Source organism: Sinocyclocheilus rhinocerous, unplaced genomic scaffold (assembly GCF_001515625.1).
Source record: "Sinocyclocheilus rhinocerous isolate Xijiao unplaced genomic scaffold, SAMN03320098_v1.1 scaffold950, whole genome shotgun sequence".
NCBI classification, from domain to species: Eukaryota; Metazoa; Chordata; class Actinopteri; order Cypriniformes; family Cyprinidae; genus Sinocyclocheilus; species Sinocyclocheilus rhinocerous.
Genome location: NW_015637169.1, coordinates 535,476 through 551,948, shown reverse-complemented (window position 1 = coordinate 551,948; position 16,473 = coordinate 535,476). Strand labels below are relative to the sequence as shown.

Genomic DNA, 16,473 nt, shown 5'->3' with positions numbered 1-16,473 from the left:
TATGTGTGTGTGATGTGTATATTTATGATGTATATGTAAATACACACACGCATGTATATACTTAAAAAATATGTATATGTGTATGTATATATTTTATATGTAAAGATAAATATTTTATATACAAATATAACATTTTTCTTAAATATGTACATGCATGTGTGTATTTACATACATAATATGTAATAATATACATAATAAATATACACAGTACACACACATAAATTATGTAAACGCAAACTTTTTTTTTGAATGTGATTAATTGTTTGACAGCCCTGTTTGAAATTCAAACCTCTGTTAATCGACCAAGCAGGCATAATTATCACTCAAAAAGTATAAAATAGAGTAAAACAAATAAAGATAAGGTACGAATTTAAAAGATAAACAAGGTAATACTTCAAAAGATAAAGTTTAAGATAACAAATAAGTCAGAGTAGTGAGAAAATATTACTCCTATAATCATTTAGCGTAATTTATGTATGAATTATCTATTAAATAATGTAAGCAGTGAAGCCAATTTTCTTTTATTTGGTGGATAACATTTAAAAAATATTAATATTATATTTTAAAAACACAGTACTTGAAAAGAATAATATTTGAAAAAAACTTGTACCACCAAAATCATTTTTATTGTTTTTTTTTATTTATAGATATATATATATTTGATATTTTTACATATTTACCAGGTTAAATTGAGTAACCTTAATAGTACTACATAACATGTATGACTCAGACATGCATGATATGTAAAAAAAAAAAAAAAGGAGGAAGAAAGAAAAACACAGTTACAAAAAAAATAATGTAAACATGCCTTTTTTCGTAGGTGGAAACAGTCTTCCATATAATGGAGCTAATCTTAAACTGACAAATAATGATCTATTGCTAGTTTTGATTAGCTGTTTGACAATAGTACTAGAGAGATTTAGTCATTTGATAATCCCTAATGAATATTTGTTTAGTAAGAGCTTGTAGCATTACAATTATGAGCATGTTTATGTTATGTTCATGACATTTAGGGCAACCAATTACCCTGTGAGAAAACACCCTAGCAGTCGCCATACGGTGTATATAGTAGTACAGTAAGAAACTGTTTTTAGTTGTTGTTTTTCACATAAAGGGAAGTCGTGGCCTAATGGTTAGAGAGTTGGACTCGTAACCATGGCTACTGCTTGCTCCGGGTGTGTGTTCACGGTGTGTGTGTGTGTTCACTGCTGTGTGTGTGCACTTTGGATGGGATAAATGCAGAGCACTAATTCCGAGTATGGGTCACCATACTTGGCCACATGTCACGTCACTTCACTTCACTCACTAAATATGACATTGTCCACCATTCACAGCAAGTCTGAAATGTACTGAAGCTTTAGGCCAGCACACACTTAATTATTTCCAAATTATCTCAATGAGCTATGAATGTATTGCAGATAATAGAGCAACAAAAGTGTGCAATATACCACAATATAGCTTAGAATAATTATAAACTAGACAGAACCACAATATGTTAATGACCTAGATTTTGATTTTATATCGCATTGCCATGTTTTCCACACTGAGATACCAGACCTCAGTGCGAGCAGATCATTTGCATTGAGACGTCATCCGTCAAGCGAACGAACTGTCAAGGCGTTCCTGGCGCTGCAGTAGTCTCACTTTTGGAGAAGGCATCAGACAGATTATGTGGATATCTGTCGAAACATCTGCCTTTTATCAGCGCAGAAGATCTCACCTCTCTGTCATCAGGCAAAAATCCTCTCTGCTGTGTGCTTTCCTCTCAACCTTGATGGGTTTATGATCTCACGCTCCGTGAGTAATTTTAAGTGCGTGCTGGGAGCTTCGGGTGGGCGGGTGATTGGGGCTGTGCGTGTGTGCATGCTTCAGTTGCTGTCGTCTTTTGATGGATCCACCCTCTTGATCCACATCCAGCATTTCAAGGATCACTAATGGTCACTAATGGCAAAAAAGTGATCCAAAAAAATGTGCTATCTGGGTGTTTCGGTAAATGACATGAAGCTTGTTATTCAAAAATATATAAAATATGCAGTTCTTACAGATTTTAACTGGAATACATGTCTTATTTAATAAAAATGTTATTCAGAAATATATTAAATATGCAATTCTTAGATATTAATTGGAATATGTCTTATTTAATAAAAATGAATTAAAAAATAGATGAAATATGCCATTCTTACAGATATTAACTGGAATACATGTCTTATTTAATAAAAATGTTATTCAGAAATATATTAAATATGCAATTCTTACAGATATTAACTGGAATACATGTCTTATTTAATAAAAATGTTATTCAGAAATATATTAAATATGCAATTCTTACAGATATTAACTGGAATATAAGTCTTATTTCATAAAAATTTTTTCAATTCAATTAATTTTGGTATTTTTTTGTGGTCCTTAAAGAACAAAAACCTAATCGTAATAGACATAATGACAGAATGATTCTATAATAACATACAAAAGTATCTTTAAAAGGCTTAAATTCTTGTAAAAATATATGTCCGGCACAAGTTATTTGGTATAATCTTTATTGTTCTTTATTTTTAAATAATGTAAGTGTGAAGCTAGATAAGAGTGAATAAAATAATAAAAAGAATATTTAATTTATTAATAAAATATTATTTATGAAATAATATTAAGATTTGAAAAACTTTTATCTACGTACATAAAAGTCATTGTCACATGACTGAAGCCATATGTTGTTCTATTTTATGATATTTTGCTCTTTTTTTACTAGGTCAAATGGATTAATGTTCATGATATTTGTAAAAATGATAATTATAACAAGAAAAAAGGAAATTAATTCAACTGTACCTTTAAATATAAGCTTAAAACTGTTTGTTTGTTTTTTTTATTAATGATTAACGTGTATATAAATGTATTCAAGGTGTATGAAGAATATTTATTGCTTATTTTCTTGATAGTTACTCTACTGCAGAAATTTTGCTGACATTTCTAAGAACTTGTTTTAAACTAAATTTCTCCTTTATATCTTCTCGGATATGCATATTTGTCATACCCATGCGTCAGAGTTAGGATAATGCACCTCAGGCTGTTTTTACAAAGCAGCAGTAAGAACCCATCTAGACTGATTGTGTTTACATTGATTCAGATTCAAACCAGATCTTAGAGCAGTTACTGTAAGCTCTTTAAACAGTGCATGAAGCAGGAAAACTGCAGGCAAAGAGAAGTGAGCTTCTGCGTGTCAAGGAAAGAGAACGGGAGGAAGGGAATATTTGAGGAATGTGGGTCACGTGCAGACGGAGAACGAGTGTAAGGAGCCGTGTCACATGAAGAAATATTAAAGAATGTGTCTCACTCCATCTTTATTTGTCTAGCACTGAAGGCTTTACTCATTTGTTTGCAGATGCTACATCGTTTGACATTGTGTAATTTAATGCAGTGACATTAAGTGTTCAGATTGAGCCGACTGTGTATTCAGCATTATATCAGTTCAGGACCGTGTTGGAGCTTGTGAAGTGAACTTGTGTCCTCACTTGATGTATTTGGAAGCTCTCTTTTTTGTCCGGTGCTGGCGTGACAGATACCTGTGAGTTGGCACTAAAAGGGCGACGCTGCTCTGGCATCGAGGTGAAGAAGGGGTCAGGCTGCAGTGTTTGTGTGCATGTTGACAGAACGTTTCATCTCGTTTTATTAGCCCCTTTCTCTTCTCCCCTCGCTCTTACTCCACAGTCGTCCCGGACAGCTGAAGGAGCAGGCTCAGTCTGTCATGTCTCCCGGAAATCTCCCCGAGGACCCTGAATGTCTCACGGTGCCCAAGTACAAGCGAGATCTGGTGCAGAAACTGAAAATCCTGCGACAGGAGCTGTCCCAGCAGCAGCCGCAGGCAGGACACTGCCGTATCGAGGTCTCGCGTGAGGAGATCTTTGAGGTGAGGCCCTGGATTGTTTTACCTGCAGGAGATTCATTTCAAATCTTTATTTATTAAAGAAATTCTTTTGTTTAGCAAGGATGCATTAAATTGATCCAGTGACAGTAAAGACATTTATAATGTTACAAAATATGTCTATTTTCAAATAAATGTTATTTTCCACTGTTGGAAAAACAAACAAAAAAATTGTTGCTGTTTGCTGTTTTCAAAATTGATGATAATCAAAAATGTTTCTTGAGCATCAAATCATCATATCAGACTGATTTCTGAAGGATCATGTGACACTGAAGCCTGGAGTAATGATGCTGAAAATTCAGCTTTGCTTCACAGGAATAAATTACATTTTCCAGTATATTCAAATAGAATACAGTTATTTTAAATTGTTAATCATATTTCACAATATTACGGTTTTTACTGTATTTTTGATCAAATAAATGCAGCCTTGGTGGCCATTTCACCATTTCGAGACACTTCTTTCAAAAACATTTTTTTTTTAATCTTACAGACCCTGTTGAAAAAAAACAGCATATGCTGGTTAGGTATGTTTTGAAGCATGGCTGCTGGTTTGAGCTGGTTTAAGTTGGTTCTTAGCTGGCCATGTGCTGGTCCTAAGCAACTAGCTCCTGCTCAGGACCAGCTTAGGACCAGCAGCACATGGCCAGCTAAGAACTAGCTTAAACCAGCTCAAACCAGCAGCCATACTTCAAAACATACCTAACCAGCATATGCTGGATTTTACAACAGGGGACACATAACTTTTTAGTTTAGTTTAGTTTAGTTTTAGTTTTGTTTTGTTTGCGTACTCCTCTCAACCAATCACAAAGCAGCAATATCCACATTGACTCTGTTGTTGTTTGAGGTTGTTAGTTTTACCAGTAACACCTGTCCGTCTGAATGAGCCTTTAATAGCGCTTAACAAGCCCAGAGGCCTGGTTAACCTTTACTGTGAGGGCCTTTGAGCTCTGCTGGATGTTACCCACAAGCCCTAATGCATCAGTCATGACATTAAACTTCATTAGCATGCTGAGTTCAGCTAACGCGTGTGACTTGTACTGCACACGTTTCTGAGCCTCATATCGGGCCTGTTGGAACAACATTTAGACCCCCCTTCTCTCTTTGCTCAGCTTGAAGTGATTTTTGGTCTGCGCGTCTGTTTGGTCATCTGTTTTAGGGTGTTTATGGGTGTTGAGCTGGATGCGCACAGACATTTCTGGATGCTGCATTCCAACATGCTGCGCTCTCTCCCCACAGACGAGCCTGACCGTAAACATCGGATTATATGAACGCTTCGCATGAGTTTGGGTTCTTTTGAATTTTTTAGCAAGATCATAAGATGACAGATCAACTGTAGTAAATTGACGCATCTCCAAGGGCTGGAAGCAGCGTAAATGGCTTAACTTAAGCAATGCAGATTTGTGTGTTGCATTTAACACAGTTGAAATGTATCTTGTGGAATCAAATCAAATGAAACTTGCTATCAAAGGATTTACAGAAAACAAAATCACGATCAGATGGGAAAAAATAGCAGGTGATTTGGATCAGTTTGTGTTTTCAATTAAGAAATTTGCCAGTCCATTTTATGTAGAGCAGTTTGAGCAGTTTCCATTTTAAACTATTTAACTAAAATAATTCCTATTTATTTGATTATAATATTTTTTTTCTCTGATTAGTTTTAGATACCATTCTTTAATATTATTGATATATTTTTAAGAATTTGTAATAATTTATGATTTTTTTTGTTTTGTGCATATACCAGGCTTATTATAGTCAACCAAAACTAAAAAAAAATATTTTGTTGCCTCAAACGTTAACAGAAATAAAACACTTAAACTTATTTTATTTCAGCTAGTTGCCAAGGAAACATTTTTATTTCGTTTAACTTGATGTTCTAAAATAATTAAAACCAATTAAAAATCAAATAATTAAAAACAATTATTAATAATCAAAATATAAAAAATAAAATACAAATATATAGACATTAAAATAGTTTAAATAAAATTACAAAAATGACAAGAACGCACCAAAATGACTAAAACTTAACAAAAAATAAAATAAAATAATAAAATAAAAACTAAAAAAAATACACTTGACGGTTATTTAAAGCTAAATAAGTCTGAAACTAGTTTGTCAAACTAGTTACTATGCCCTTAGTGTGAACTTGTCATCTTAATTGAATTGTGACCGTACGGATGACTTGCATTCTTATGACCTTCCTGTAATCTTTTTTACATTTCAACACCACATCTCCGCTGTTTCCTCAGGAATCATACCGGCAGGTGATGAAGATGAGGCCGAAGGACCTGTGGAAGAGGTTGATGGTCAAGTTCAGAGGAGAGGAAGGTCTCGACTATGGTGGAGTCGCTAGGTATGAGACACAAAACCTAAAGCTGAGCATGAAATCAGAATTGGCCCCGTTTTCTTAAGACATTTATTGTGAATGATTCATCTGTGAACATTATTCAACAGCAAAACACGTCTTTGTAATTTGGAGGAAAATGTACATTTCAATAATATGTAGCTTTCTCCACTTTCTTGAACCATCTGTTATCACTTTTCACAATTCAATCAATTGCCGAAGGATAAAATCAACTCCTGGCATACATTTTTGAATGATATCCTGTTTACGCTAATAAATGTATCACAATAGGGAAGTAAAGTGGGTTATGAATGCAGTTTCCTGCTGTCTTTTAACACTTGTGTGTCCATCTAGTGGTAGAACTAGAGTATAACAGTGTCAAAGTGGGCCATCATCGACTGAATGTCTGTCAATAATTTGTGCCGTTGCGTGTGTTTGTGTCATAGGGAGTGGTTGTACTTGCTGTCGCATGAGATGTTAAATCCATACTACGGACTGTTCCAGTATTCACGAGATGACATCTACACGCTACAGATCAACCCGGACTCTGCCGTCAATCCGGTAAGTGGACCTGGATCTTCCTCACGAGCTTCCCATTTACTCCGACAAATGCTAGTATGTTCCAAAAAACAAGAGGAATTTAAAATATTTGTTTATGTTTTTAGGAGCATTTGTCTTATTTCCACTTTGTGGGGAGGATTATGGGAATGGCTGTTTTCCACGGGCACTACATAGACGGAGGCTTCACTCTGCCCTTCTACAAGCAGTTGCTGGGGAAACCCATCACTCTGGACGACATGGAGTCAGTGGATCCAGATCTCCACAACAGCCTTGTCTGGATCCTGTCAGTGTGCTTTATACATCCATCTATAGCGCTGTATTATATACACACGAAATAACTGTAATACAGTTATTGCTCTGCCTGTATTTTCAGCAAAAGAGTGTCTGGAATGATAAATGATAATATGTCTATATTATAATAATAGCACTTTATTAGGGGTGTAACGGTACATGTATTCGTCCCGAACCGTCACGGTTCGGTTCATGCAGTCAGACGACGAATACAGTCAGTCATAGGCGATCAATCCAAATCCAATGCAACGCTAACCGTCACAACAGGAAAGAGCAGAAGAAGAGATGCATGCCGGCTATAAATCTGAACCGGTTTTTAGTTTTATTTTGGCCGATCTCTATTCCAGAATTGCACACAAACTGCATTGCAATCATTTCCCAAAATGTAATTTGTGTGGAATTTTTATGAGGTCTGTAAAAAAGAGAAAATACTGTATCAGGCAGATCAAGCTCACTGTTCGCGATGCTCAAAATATAGAAGGACAAATATGTGGGGGTTTATATGAATGTATCTCTGAGAGGAGCTGACCGTCTTCAATGGCATTTGCATATTAAAGTAGTTTTTATAAGAGCAGCTGCTTTGTTTACAGCGGTAACCAAGGAAACGCTGTATTTCTGCTGTTCCATAAGCGCCACCTGCTGTCAGAGAATAAATCTGCAGTTTCATTCAGTCCATCTGCTGTTTTTGTTTTGTGCAGGCGTCTTATGTAGCATAATTTCACAAATCTAAAGTCAGACCTTTCTGTTTTTGCTTTAAATCTTGAAATTATATAATCTAATTAAAATCAAAAACAACTGCTCATGCTACATGTATGTAGCACTACTGTCTTTTCAAAATAAATGAAATTTTTTTTTTATTATATATATAATTATTATTTCATTATCCATTCTTTTAATCTAATTTCATACATGGGGAAATTTTTTTCTTTTATTGAGAGTTGGTCCCACTTATTATTAGGTGTCTTTACTATGAACTAGCATCAGAAAAATGTAATCGTTTGGTAAAATATACTTAATGTGTTCATGTTGAAATGCAAAACACACTTTCTGCTTTCAACATGGGATTAAAGTGGATCCAGAGAGTTTATGCTGGCTTAGATATATAAATAGATGACAAAAAACAAACCTTAAAATTTCGTTTATATAGATGTTAAAGGAAAAGTATGTATTATTTTTACTTAAAGTATAACTGATATTTTAAATCATCAGTTTGAATCACATTTTGTCTTCATTAGATCACTCAAATTAGTCCTGCAATTAATGGAATCACGCAATTAGTATTAAAATAAATTAATTATATAATAAAATATAATATATATATATATATATAAAATGTTATTTTTTATTTTTTATTTTTTTTGGGATGCATAATTAATCTAATAATAATTTAATTTTTTTCTGTTGTCTGTGTTTAGAGATAATGACATCACTGGGGTGTTGGACCACACGTTCTGTGTCGAACACAATGCATACGGAGAGATCATTCAACACGAGCTCAAACCCAACGGCAAGAGCATCCCTGTCACCCAGGACACCAAGAAGGAGTATGTGAGGTGAGTGTGGACTTTGGCCTCTGAACACCTTCCTCCTCCCTGTCTAATGTGTCTCTGCAGATGTCATTAGGGCTGTTCAGAATGCAGGCAAATCTGATTTTTCTCATATCAGGTCTTTTCTGGCAGACTGTCAACACTATTGAAAGTGATCAAATCAGATTTGTGTGACATAACCAACCTCTCTGCATGGGTTGCTTTGGTAATGATGTAGGCGTACCCAAATATGTGATGAGGCTTTCAAAATGGATGCATAAAAAGTGGAGGTGCATCATCTCGCTCAAAAAAAATATTAGTAGAGTAGTATACAGTGTGATGTTCTGTTTTGTCATTTTTCTTTGAATACCGTACGAATGCTTCCGGCATTTCTGTGCCCAGTTTTGATGTTATCGTTGCGTGTCATGTTAAGAGTGATGCAAAAGATTATTTGAAATCCGATTTGAGCAGCCAGAGCATCCAGACTGAGAGGCATCTGTAAAAATCTGATTGGAATCACATTTCAAACTACCTTCAAATGTGGTTTGAATCAGATTTGAGGAAAAAAATCTAATTTGCATGTGTTTTTTTGCTGTCTAGACTTTCAAAAACCCATCTGGATAACATCTGGAAATGCAAAAAAAATCAGATTTTTTTTTCTGGCAGTCTGAACATAGCCTAAGTGTCTTGTTCGTGTTTTTGCGCAGGCTGTATGTGAACTGGCGGTTCCTGAGGGGCATCGAGGCTCAGTTCCTGGCCCTGCAGAAAGGCTTTAATGAGGTCATCCCACAGCACCTACTCAAGGCGTTTGATGAGAAAGAGTTGGAGGTATGAAAACTTACTTCAAGAAACATAAATCCACTTCAACCAGGCAATCGACTTGATTTCTTAGGCCCAATCCCAATTCTACCCCTTAGCCCTTCCCCTTTCCCCTACCCCTCCGTGTCGCGCATTCACGTGAAGGGGTAGGGGTGTCTCGATTCTCTTTTGGTTGGAGGGGTAGGGGTAAGGGGAAGGGCCAGATAGCCCTTCAAACAAAGATTTTTCAGGACCACACTTCAAACGATGGAGTATGAATTATCTCAGCGTAAACCGGCTTCAGCGGCAACATGGCTGCCTGCGTTTCTCTTTTTAGAGTGAGTTTACTTCAAAAACAGCGATTTTATCCTCTTGTTGCTGGAAAATATAATGTAGCGATTCAGTATTTAAACTGTTAATAAAAGTCGTGGGGCAGCGTTGACAAGTATCTTTGCTCCTGGATGTCTGAGCTGCGCGATCTCTGATATGTGTGTGTGTGTCAGTAAGCAGCGCATTAATATAGAACGATAATTAACGGCTGTAATGCTCACCAGCATAGGTGTGTGTATTGTAGGAGCTAGACGACGTATGATGACGTGTGACAGCATAGTAGTGGTAGGGAAGGGGAAGGGGTATAAAATAGAATTGGGATTGGGCCTTAGTCTTGATAAATGTGTAATAGGGCATATTTCATTTGCTATATCAGAGCATGGCTAATGATTCAAGTGTGTCTCAATTTCAGCTTATTGTGTGTGGACTCGGGAAGATCGACATCAACGACTGGAAGTCAAACACCCGTCTGAAGCACTGCACGCCTGACAGTAACATCGTGAAGTGGTTCTGGCGGGCCGTAGAGTCGTATGATGAGGAGAGGAGAGCCAGACTGCTGCAGTTTGTCACCGGCTCCTCCAGAGTCCCACTGCAAGGATTCAAAGCCCTGCAAGGTACCTGATGTCCTTTAGCATGAGTTTCTCATTCAGGATCTAGAAAGGATAATCATACATATATGTTTGCTCTGAAACGCTGTATGATCCAGGTGCTGCTGGACCACGTCTCTTCACCATCCATCAGATCGACGCCAGCACCAACAATCTGCCCAAAGCACACACTTGGTGAGCACATTTCTATAGACTAGTTATCAACCAATATGGGTTTTTCAAAGGACAGTTGCCAATATTTAGAGGGCAGTGTAGTCAACAGTCAGTATAATGCAATGCATATATATATATATATACAGGGTCTCCGCGGGTCCTTAAAAAGTCTTAAATAACGTTTTCCTAATATAAGGCCTTAAAAAGTCTTAATGTCTTAAATTCGGATTCGATGGGTCTTAAATATTTTTGGTTTCATTACCGCTAAAATATCTTCAGTCTGACGGACCTAATGACTGTTTACAATCATTGGACAGACCGAAGATTTTTTCTTCCCGCGGCAAGTTACTGCGTCATCAGAGAGAATTGCAGTAAGTTAGCAGAATACAGAATACAAGCTCGCGCTGAGGCTCACTCTGTTTGTCTCGAGACTTCAGAACAAATGAGCGTGACAGCACACATACACTCAGAAGAAACACACTGAGGTAAAAATAAAAAATGTTTAGTTTATTTATAACATGATATAGTTAAATAACATCATGACAAGTGAGCTATTTTGCTCAATATTCTCACGACGAAAAAAAAAAAACATTCAAAACACCTACAGAGTGCACGCATTATGTGAAGTCCAGCGCGCGTTTACAGTGCGCTCTGCCTGATCACTGCATGATTCAGTCTATTAAAATACATTCAGAATGATCACAAATTCAAGACAAGGGGGCAGAAAATGTGTATATTTATACCACTTCATATAGTTAATCAAGTTCACACTGAAGAGTGCCTTTTTTTCTCCAAAAATTACCTTTTTTTTTTTTTTACCATATTACCATTATTGTTATTTGCAGTGTAAATTATTTAATCTGACTGGTAGCAGCCCTATAGTGTATATTGAGTTTATTGATACATTTTAATAATTTGACATGTAAGATGATGATTACATCTAAAAAGGTAAAAAAAAATAGGCCTTTGTAAAGGTAAATATGCAGATTTATGTATGTAAAAGCTGATAGAACACTGATGAAAATTGTTTACTCCATATATATATATATATACACACACACATATATACACACACTGATATTGCACAATTTAATTAGAGGACTTAATTTTTGTGTATTTATATTTAAAATATTATACACTACCATTAAAATGTTAGAAGAAAATGAATACTTTTATTCAGCAAATTCATTATTTGCTGAATAAAATATATATATATATATATTAGTATAGATATGCACTTTTGTATTAATTTTTTTCATTTTATGATATTATTTCCGTTTATTAAATTACAGAAATATTTAAAATATTATTTACTCTTTTTGTAAAAGAAAAGAAACTATTACTTTTATTCAGCAAATGTACATTAAACTGTTTAAAAGTGACCATAGACACTTTTGTAGTGTTATAGAAGATTTCTGTTTTAATTAAATGCTATTCTTTTGAAATTTTTGTTCATAAAATAATGCTGAAAAACTCTGTTTTCACAAACATATTAAGAAGCACAACTGTTTTCAACATTAATAATAATACAAATGTTTCTTGAACACAAAATCAGCATATTATTATGATTTCTGAAGGATCATGTGACACTGAAGACTGGAGTAATGCCGCTTACATCTTAAAATGTATTAAAATAGAAAACTTCATTTAATTTTTTTGTAATAATATTTCACAATATTACTGGTTTGACTGTATTTTCATCAAATAAATGCAGCCTTGGTGAGCATAACAGATTTTTAACCAACCCCAATTTTTTTGAACGGTAGTGTATACATATTTTAAAACAGAAAAAGTGCATTATGTGCTAACAAAGCAGCAAGGAACAGCTAATGCTTGTGTTAAATGGTTACTAATATACTACTAATAATAAGATACAACAGTCAAATATTAGCCAATTAATCAGGCTATCACTAGTACAAACCATTTTCTGCACTAATTCACCACTATTCATTTCTTTCTAATTTCGCCTCAGCTTCAACCGTATCGACATTCCTCCGTACGAGGGCTACGACAAACTCTATGACAAGCTGCTGACGGCCATCGAGGAGACCTGCGGCTTCGCTGTGGAATGATCGTCCGCCGCCGGCGCTCGCAGAGGAACCTTTCTCCAGGCGGGACAGACCTGTCAGTCAGCCGGCAGACGTGTGGGCCTCACGAGGGGCTGAGGAAAGGGTGGATTATACCGCAGCACTCCACGCCTGATGCTGCTATACACATCTTTCTGCATTATTTGAAACGAAGAGAAGAAAACAACGTATCGTTTCAGCTGCTAGTAACTCTTTTACTTACTATTTTGGAACCTCCTCTTCCTCTTTTTGTTTTTAAGTCCATACGTAAAATTTTTAGCATTAAGACAGCATATTAACAGTATTTCATGTAGCATTTTCACAGACTAGACTTTAGGAGAGGCCGGACTTTAGAAGGGCACGCAGAACTAGAGCGCGCCGGCATGAGCTAACGCAGAAGCACTACTGTCCTTACCGAAGACTAGACGAGAGGAAGATGCAAACGTCAACAAAAGACTAAGTTTGTCATTTGGGACCTGCACAGGGTGCTGATCTTCGGCCCGCTCGGACCTTAGCAAGCCGCGAGATGAATTCCTTTCGATCAGGGAACTCGGCTCCACTGGCCTCTTCTGGGCTGCCCTACACCAGACACCATCTTGACTGCCTGTGCTCCATTCCTCAAGACTGGTGTCGTCTGCAGTCGGACTTATAAGCTTGTTGAAAGTGAACGAACGAATACATGAATTCTTTGGTAGGTAGGTAGGTAGGTAGTCTAGCTTTATTTTTATATGAGAGGCGTGAGAGGACGAGGTTAAAGGAGTAAAACTATACAGATATAATATATTGGCATGGTCGCAGGAACCGTTGCCGATGTTTCCAGAGCAAAAAATGAAGTTGAGCCCATTGAAATGGCTTCAGTGAGGCTGGCTTTGGCTTGCTTTGAATGTTCAAATTCCATCTTTTTTTTCTTTTTTTTTTTTTTAAATTGTGAAGAAAAACATTTTAATATGTTGCATTACTGGTGTCATCTTTTTGGTAAACTGTATTCTAATCTGTCTCCGATGTCAATCGAACCCTTTAATAGATTTAAATATGATGCATATGTATGAGCATGTTAATGAGATGTGAAGTGTCTTCCATTTCATACCTTCCCATTATATTGTTACCATTTATATTCTGGGCCTGTTTTTTATTAGAATTGTTATTATTTCCTAAAAGAAGAAATGCAACTGTTTACCCGTTCATGGAAATCAAGGGAGAGAAGTGTCCGTATTACTTGTTATTTTTGTAATTTATTAGTAACCCATTGTAGTACCAATTTACTGAATTTTTTTACCATCACAAATGTCACTGGCCTTCAGTGAGCGTTACAGACGAACTGAAAGGAGGATCGCTGTACTAAAGAACAAGAAACAATTCTATCTTTTATAGAAATACATCAGCTTTAGGTGTAAATCTAGCAGAAAACAATAAAAGCATGTCTCGTGTGCTCTTAGTAAGCCTCCGAAATGCACAGCTTGAAACCCTGTTCCTTCAGTGGCAAAAGAGTATCACAGTGCTTCACAATCCTTTTGTGACACCAAGGTGGGCTGTTAAGCATCATCTTGGAACAAAGGTGGCAGATGCCCCTATTAGAATAAGAAAGAATTTGTTCTCTCTCTCTCTTGAAAAGTGGGGGTAGGTGAAAATATTCCCCTTTTAACAAGTTTTCTAGGTGTCAGACTCAATTTGACCAAATCTAAAGACAGTATGGGAACTTTTCACTACGTAGAAGCTCCCATTACTTACTTAAATTAGCAGTCACAAGTTTGAACATTCATGCTATGTTTTTACTTTCTACACACATCTGAGTCATCAAAACTATGAAATAACACATGGAAAGTTTTAAAAGACCAAAAAAGCTTAAACGTATTTGAACTATGATATATTTTTTTTTACCGTCGAAGCGAATCATTTCGCTATCGTGTTTGTTGTGAGATTCAGTTTAATCGAGGGTGTTAGGGTATTAGGCGGATGAGTAGGTGCGTATCCGTTTACACGACAGAAATCGTGCGGGGAAAGGTGTGTCTGTTATTCTAACGTGTAAAACACTTCTTAAACGTCGAAAAAGTCACGTTTAATTGGAGTTCAACATAAATTTCGTCGATTTATGTCGTTTAAAGGCGTCGTCGGCCCACATGTGGCTGTGATGTTGTAAAATGCCGGCCGGGTTTTTCCTCTTTGTCTCCTGTCGGTAGGAAATAAAATGGCAGCGACGTTAAAACGTGGCGCAGACAAGAACTCCCGATGTGAATCGAAACCTGAGCTTTTGTCATCTATTATTCAGACCGTTTCAGTTTTGCTTAAGTGACCTTTTGTTGTTTTTGTTTGAGGTTGGGTACATTAGTACATGTGCCATGTTTTTTAGACCCGTTAAACCAATGATATGCGACATAGCTGTATGGTGTATTTATTCAAAATGTAATGACAATGCCATCCGACACGTTACTGTACAATGATGCTACCAATTTTTTGGTTTGTAAGTGTTCTACATATAATTTCTTTGTTTTTTGGGGGGGTTCTTTAATGTTGTTCCCATCAAACCTCTTAAATGGTGTGAATCACACTTGAAGTGCAGTGTTAGTACCGTGGCAATGCCGATATTATGGTACTTTTGACCTATATACACAGAAATGCTGGCCAACTAATTGTCATTGAGCCTCAACATTCTAAAATGTCTGGTTTATCTACTAATAGTTACAGCAGTGGTCCCCCACGCTTTGGAGGCAGCAGAGGTGGACCTCCTCAGGGCAAGAAGTTTGGGAATCCGGGTGAGCGTCTGCGGAAAAAGCACTGGAACCTGGATGAGCTCCCCAAGTTTGAGAAGAACTTCTACCAGGAGCATCCTGAAGTTGCTCGGAGGTCACCTGTAAGTATACTCTATGCAGTTGGGAGTGTGTGGGTTTTCTTTTTCTTGTCGTTTAGAATTTTTAAAGATGTTGTTTTTTTTTTGTTTTTTTTTATTGCAGCAAGATGTTGAACACTACAGGAGAAGCAAGGAGATCACAGTGAAGGGTCGAGACTGTCCCAGCATCCTGAAGTTGCTCGGAGGTCACCTGTAAGTATACTCTATGCAGTTGGGAGTGTGTGGGTTTTCTTTTTCTTGTCGTTTAGAATTTTTAAAGATGTTGTTTTTTTTTTTGTTTTTTTTTATTGCAGCAAGATGTTGAACACTACAGGAGAAGCAAGGAGATCACGGTGAAGGGTCGAGACTGTCCCAAACCCATTGTGAAGTTCCATGAAGCAAACTTTCCAAGTAGGTTAATCAGTGTTTTATTTTTAAATTGAATATTGAGCTCTGCAAGGTTAAACTATTTGTTTAATTTTTTTATTTTTATTGGTAGACTATGTGATGGATGTGATCAGTAAACAGAACTGGACTGATCCAACTCCCATCCAAGCTCAGGGGTGGCCAGTTGCACTGAGTGGCAAAGATATGGTTGGCATTGCACAGACCGGCTCTGGAAAAACGCTCTCGGTATGATGCTTTTCAACCATCCTGGTGTAAACTGTCTGGCTGTGACTCATTTGAACTGGTTTTAATGATATATATTTTTTTTTTTCTTCAGTATCTGCTTCCTGCTATTGTTCACATAAACCACCAACCATTCCTGGAGCGTGGAGACGGTCCCATTGTGAGTTCAACAACCTGTCAAATATATATCTCCATCTTTGTCTTAAAATCAGCGGTTTAATCAGATGGTTTTCATCCCTTTAGTGCTTGGTGTTGGCTCCCACCCGTGAATTGGCGCAGCAGGTCCAGCAGGTGGCGGCAGAGTACGGCAAAGCTTCTCGTCTCAAGTCCACCTGCATCTATGGAGGTGCTCCCAAAGGACCACAGATCCGGGACCTGGAAAGGGGTATGAGTGGAACAAAGCTCGAATCTTTGAAATGCTTTTTTTTT

At 36.7% G+C, this 16,473-nt stretch overlaps 2 protein-coding genes across 4 annotated transcripts in view; both read left to right on the top strand.

The window, feature by feature from the left end:
- Positions 1–14,025, top strand: part of smurf2 (SMAD specific E3 ubiquitin protein ligase 2) — a 57,107-nt gene extending 43,082 nt beyond the window's left edge. For all 3 annotated transcript variants that reach the window (XM_016563756.1, XM_016563755.1, XM_016563757.1), the window contains 9 exons: positions 3,703–3,901; positions 6,163–6,266; positions 6,704–6,818; positions 6,923–7,101; positions 8,525–8,662; positions 9,343–9,463; positions 10,176–10,377; positions 10,470–10,545; positions 12,497–14,025. In XM_016563756.1, coding sequence (XP_016419242.1) covers positions 3,703–3,901; positions 6,163–6,266; positions 6,704–6,818; positions 6,923–7,101; positions 8,525–8,662; positions 9,343–9,463; positions 10,176–10,377; positions 10,470–10,545; positions 12,497–12,596 — 1,234 coding nt within the window. In that variant the 3' untranslated portion in view covers positions 12,597–14,025. The remainder of the gene's footprint in view (positions 1–3,702; positions 3,902–6,162; positions 6,267–6,703; positions 6,819–6,922; positions 7,102–8,524; positions 8,663–9,342; positions 9,464–10,175; positions 10,378–10,469; positions 10,546–12,496) is intronic.
- Positions 14,026–15,159: 1,134 nt separating this feature from the next.
- LOC107748799 (probable ATP-dependent RNA helicase DDX5) overlaps positions 15,160–16,473 on the top strand; it is a 4,833-nt gene continuing 3,519 nt past the window's right edge. The window contains exons 1-5 of the mRNA XM_016563760.1: positions 15,160–15,438; positions 15,729–15,825; positions 15,914–16,047; positions 16,139–16,204; positions 16,288–16,429. Of these exons, the coding sequence (XP_016419246.1) occupies positions 15,175–15,438; positions 15,729–15,825; positions 15,914–16,047; positions 16,139–16,204; positions 16,288–16,429 (703 nt within the window). The 5' untranslated portion in view covers positions 15,160–15,174. The remainder of the gene's footprint in view (positions 15,439–15,728; positions 15,826–15,913; positions 16,048–16,138; positions 16,205–16,287; positions 16,430–16,473) is intronic.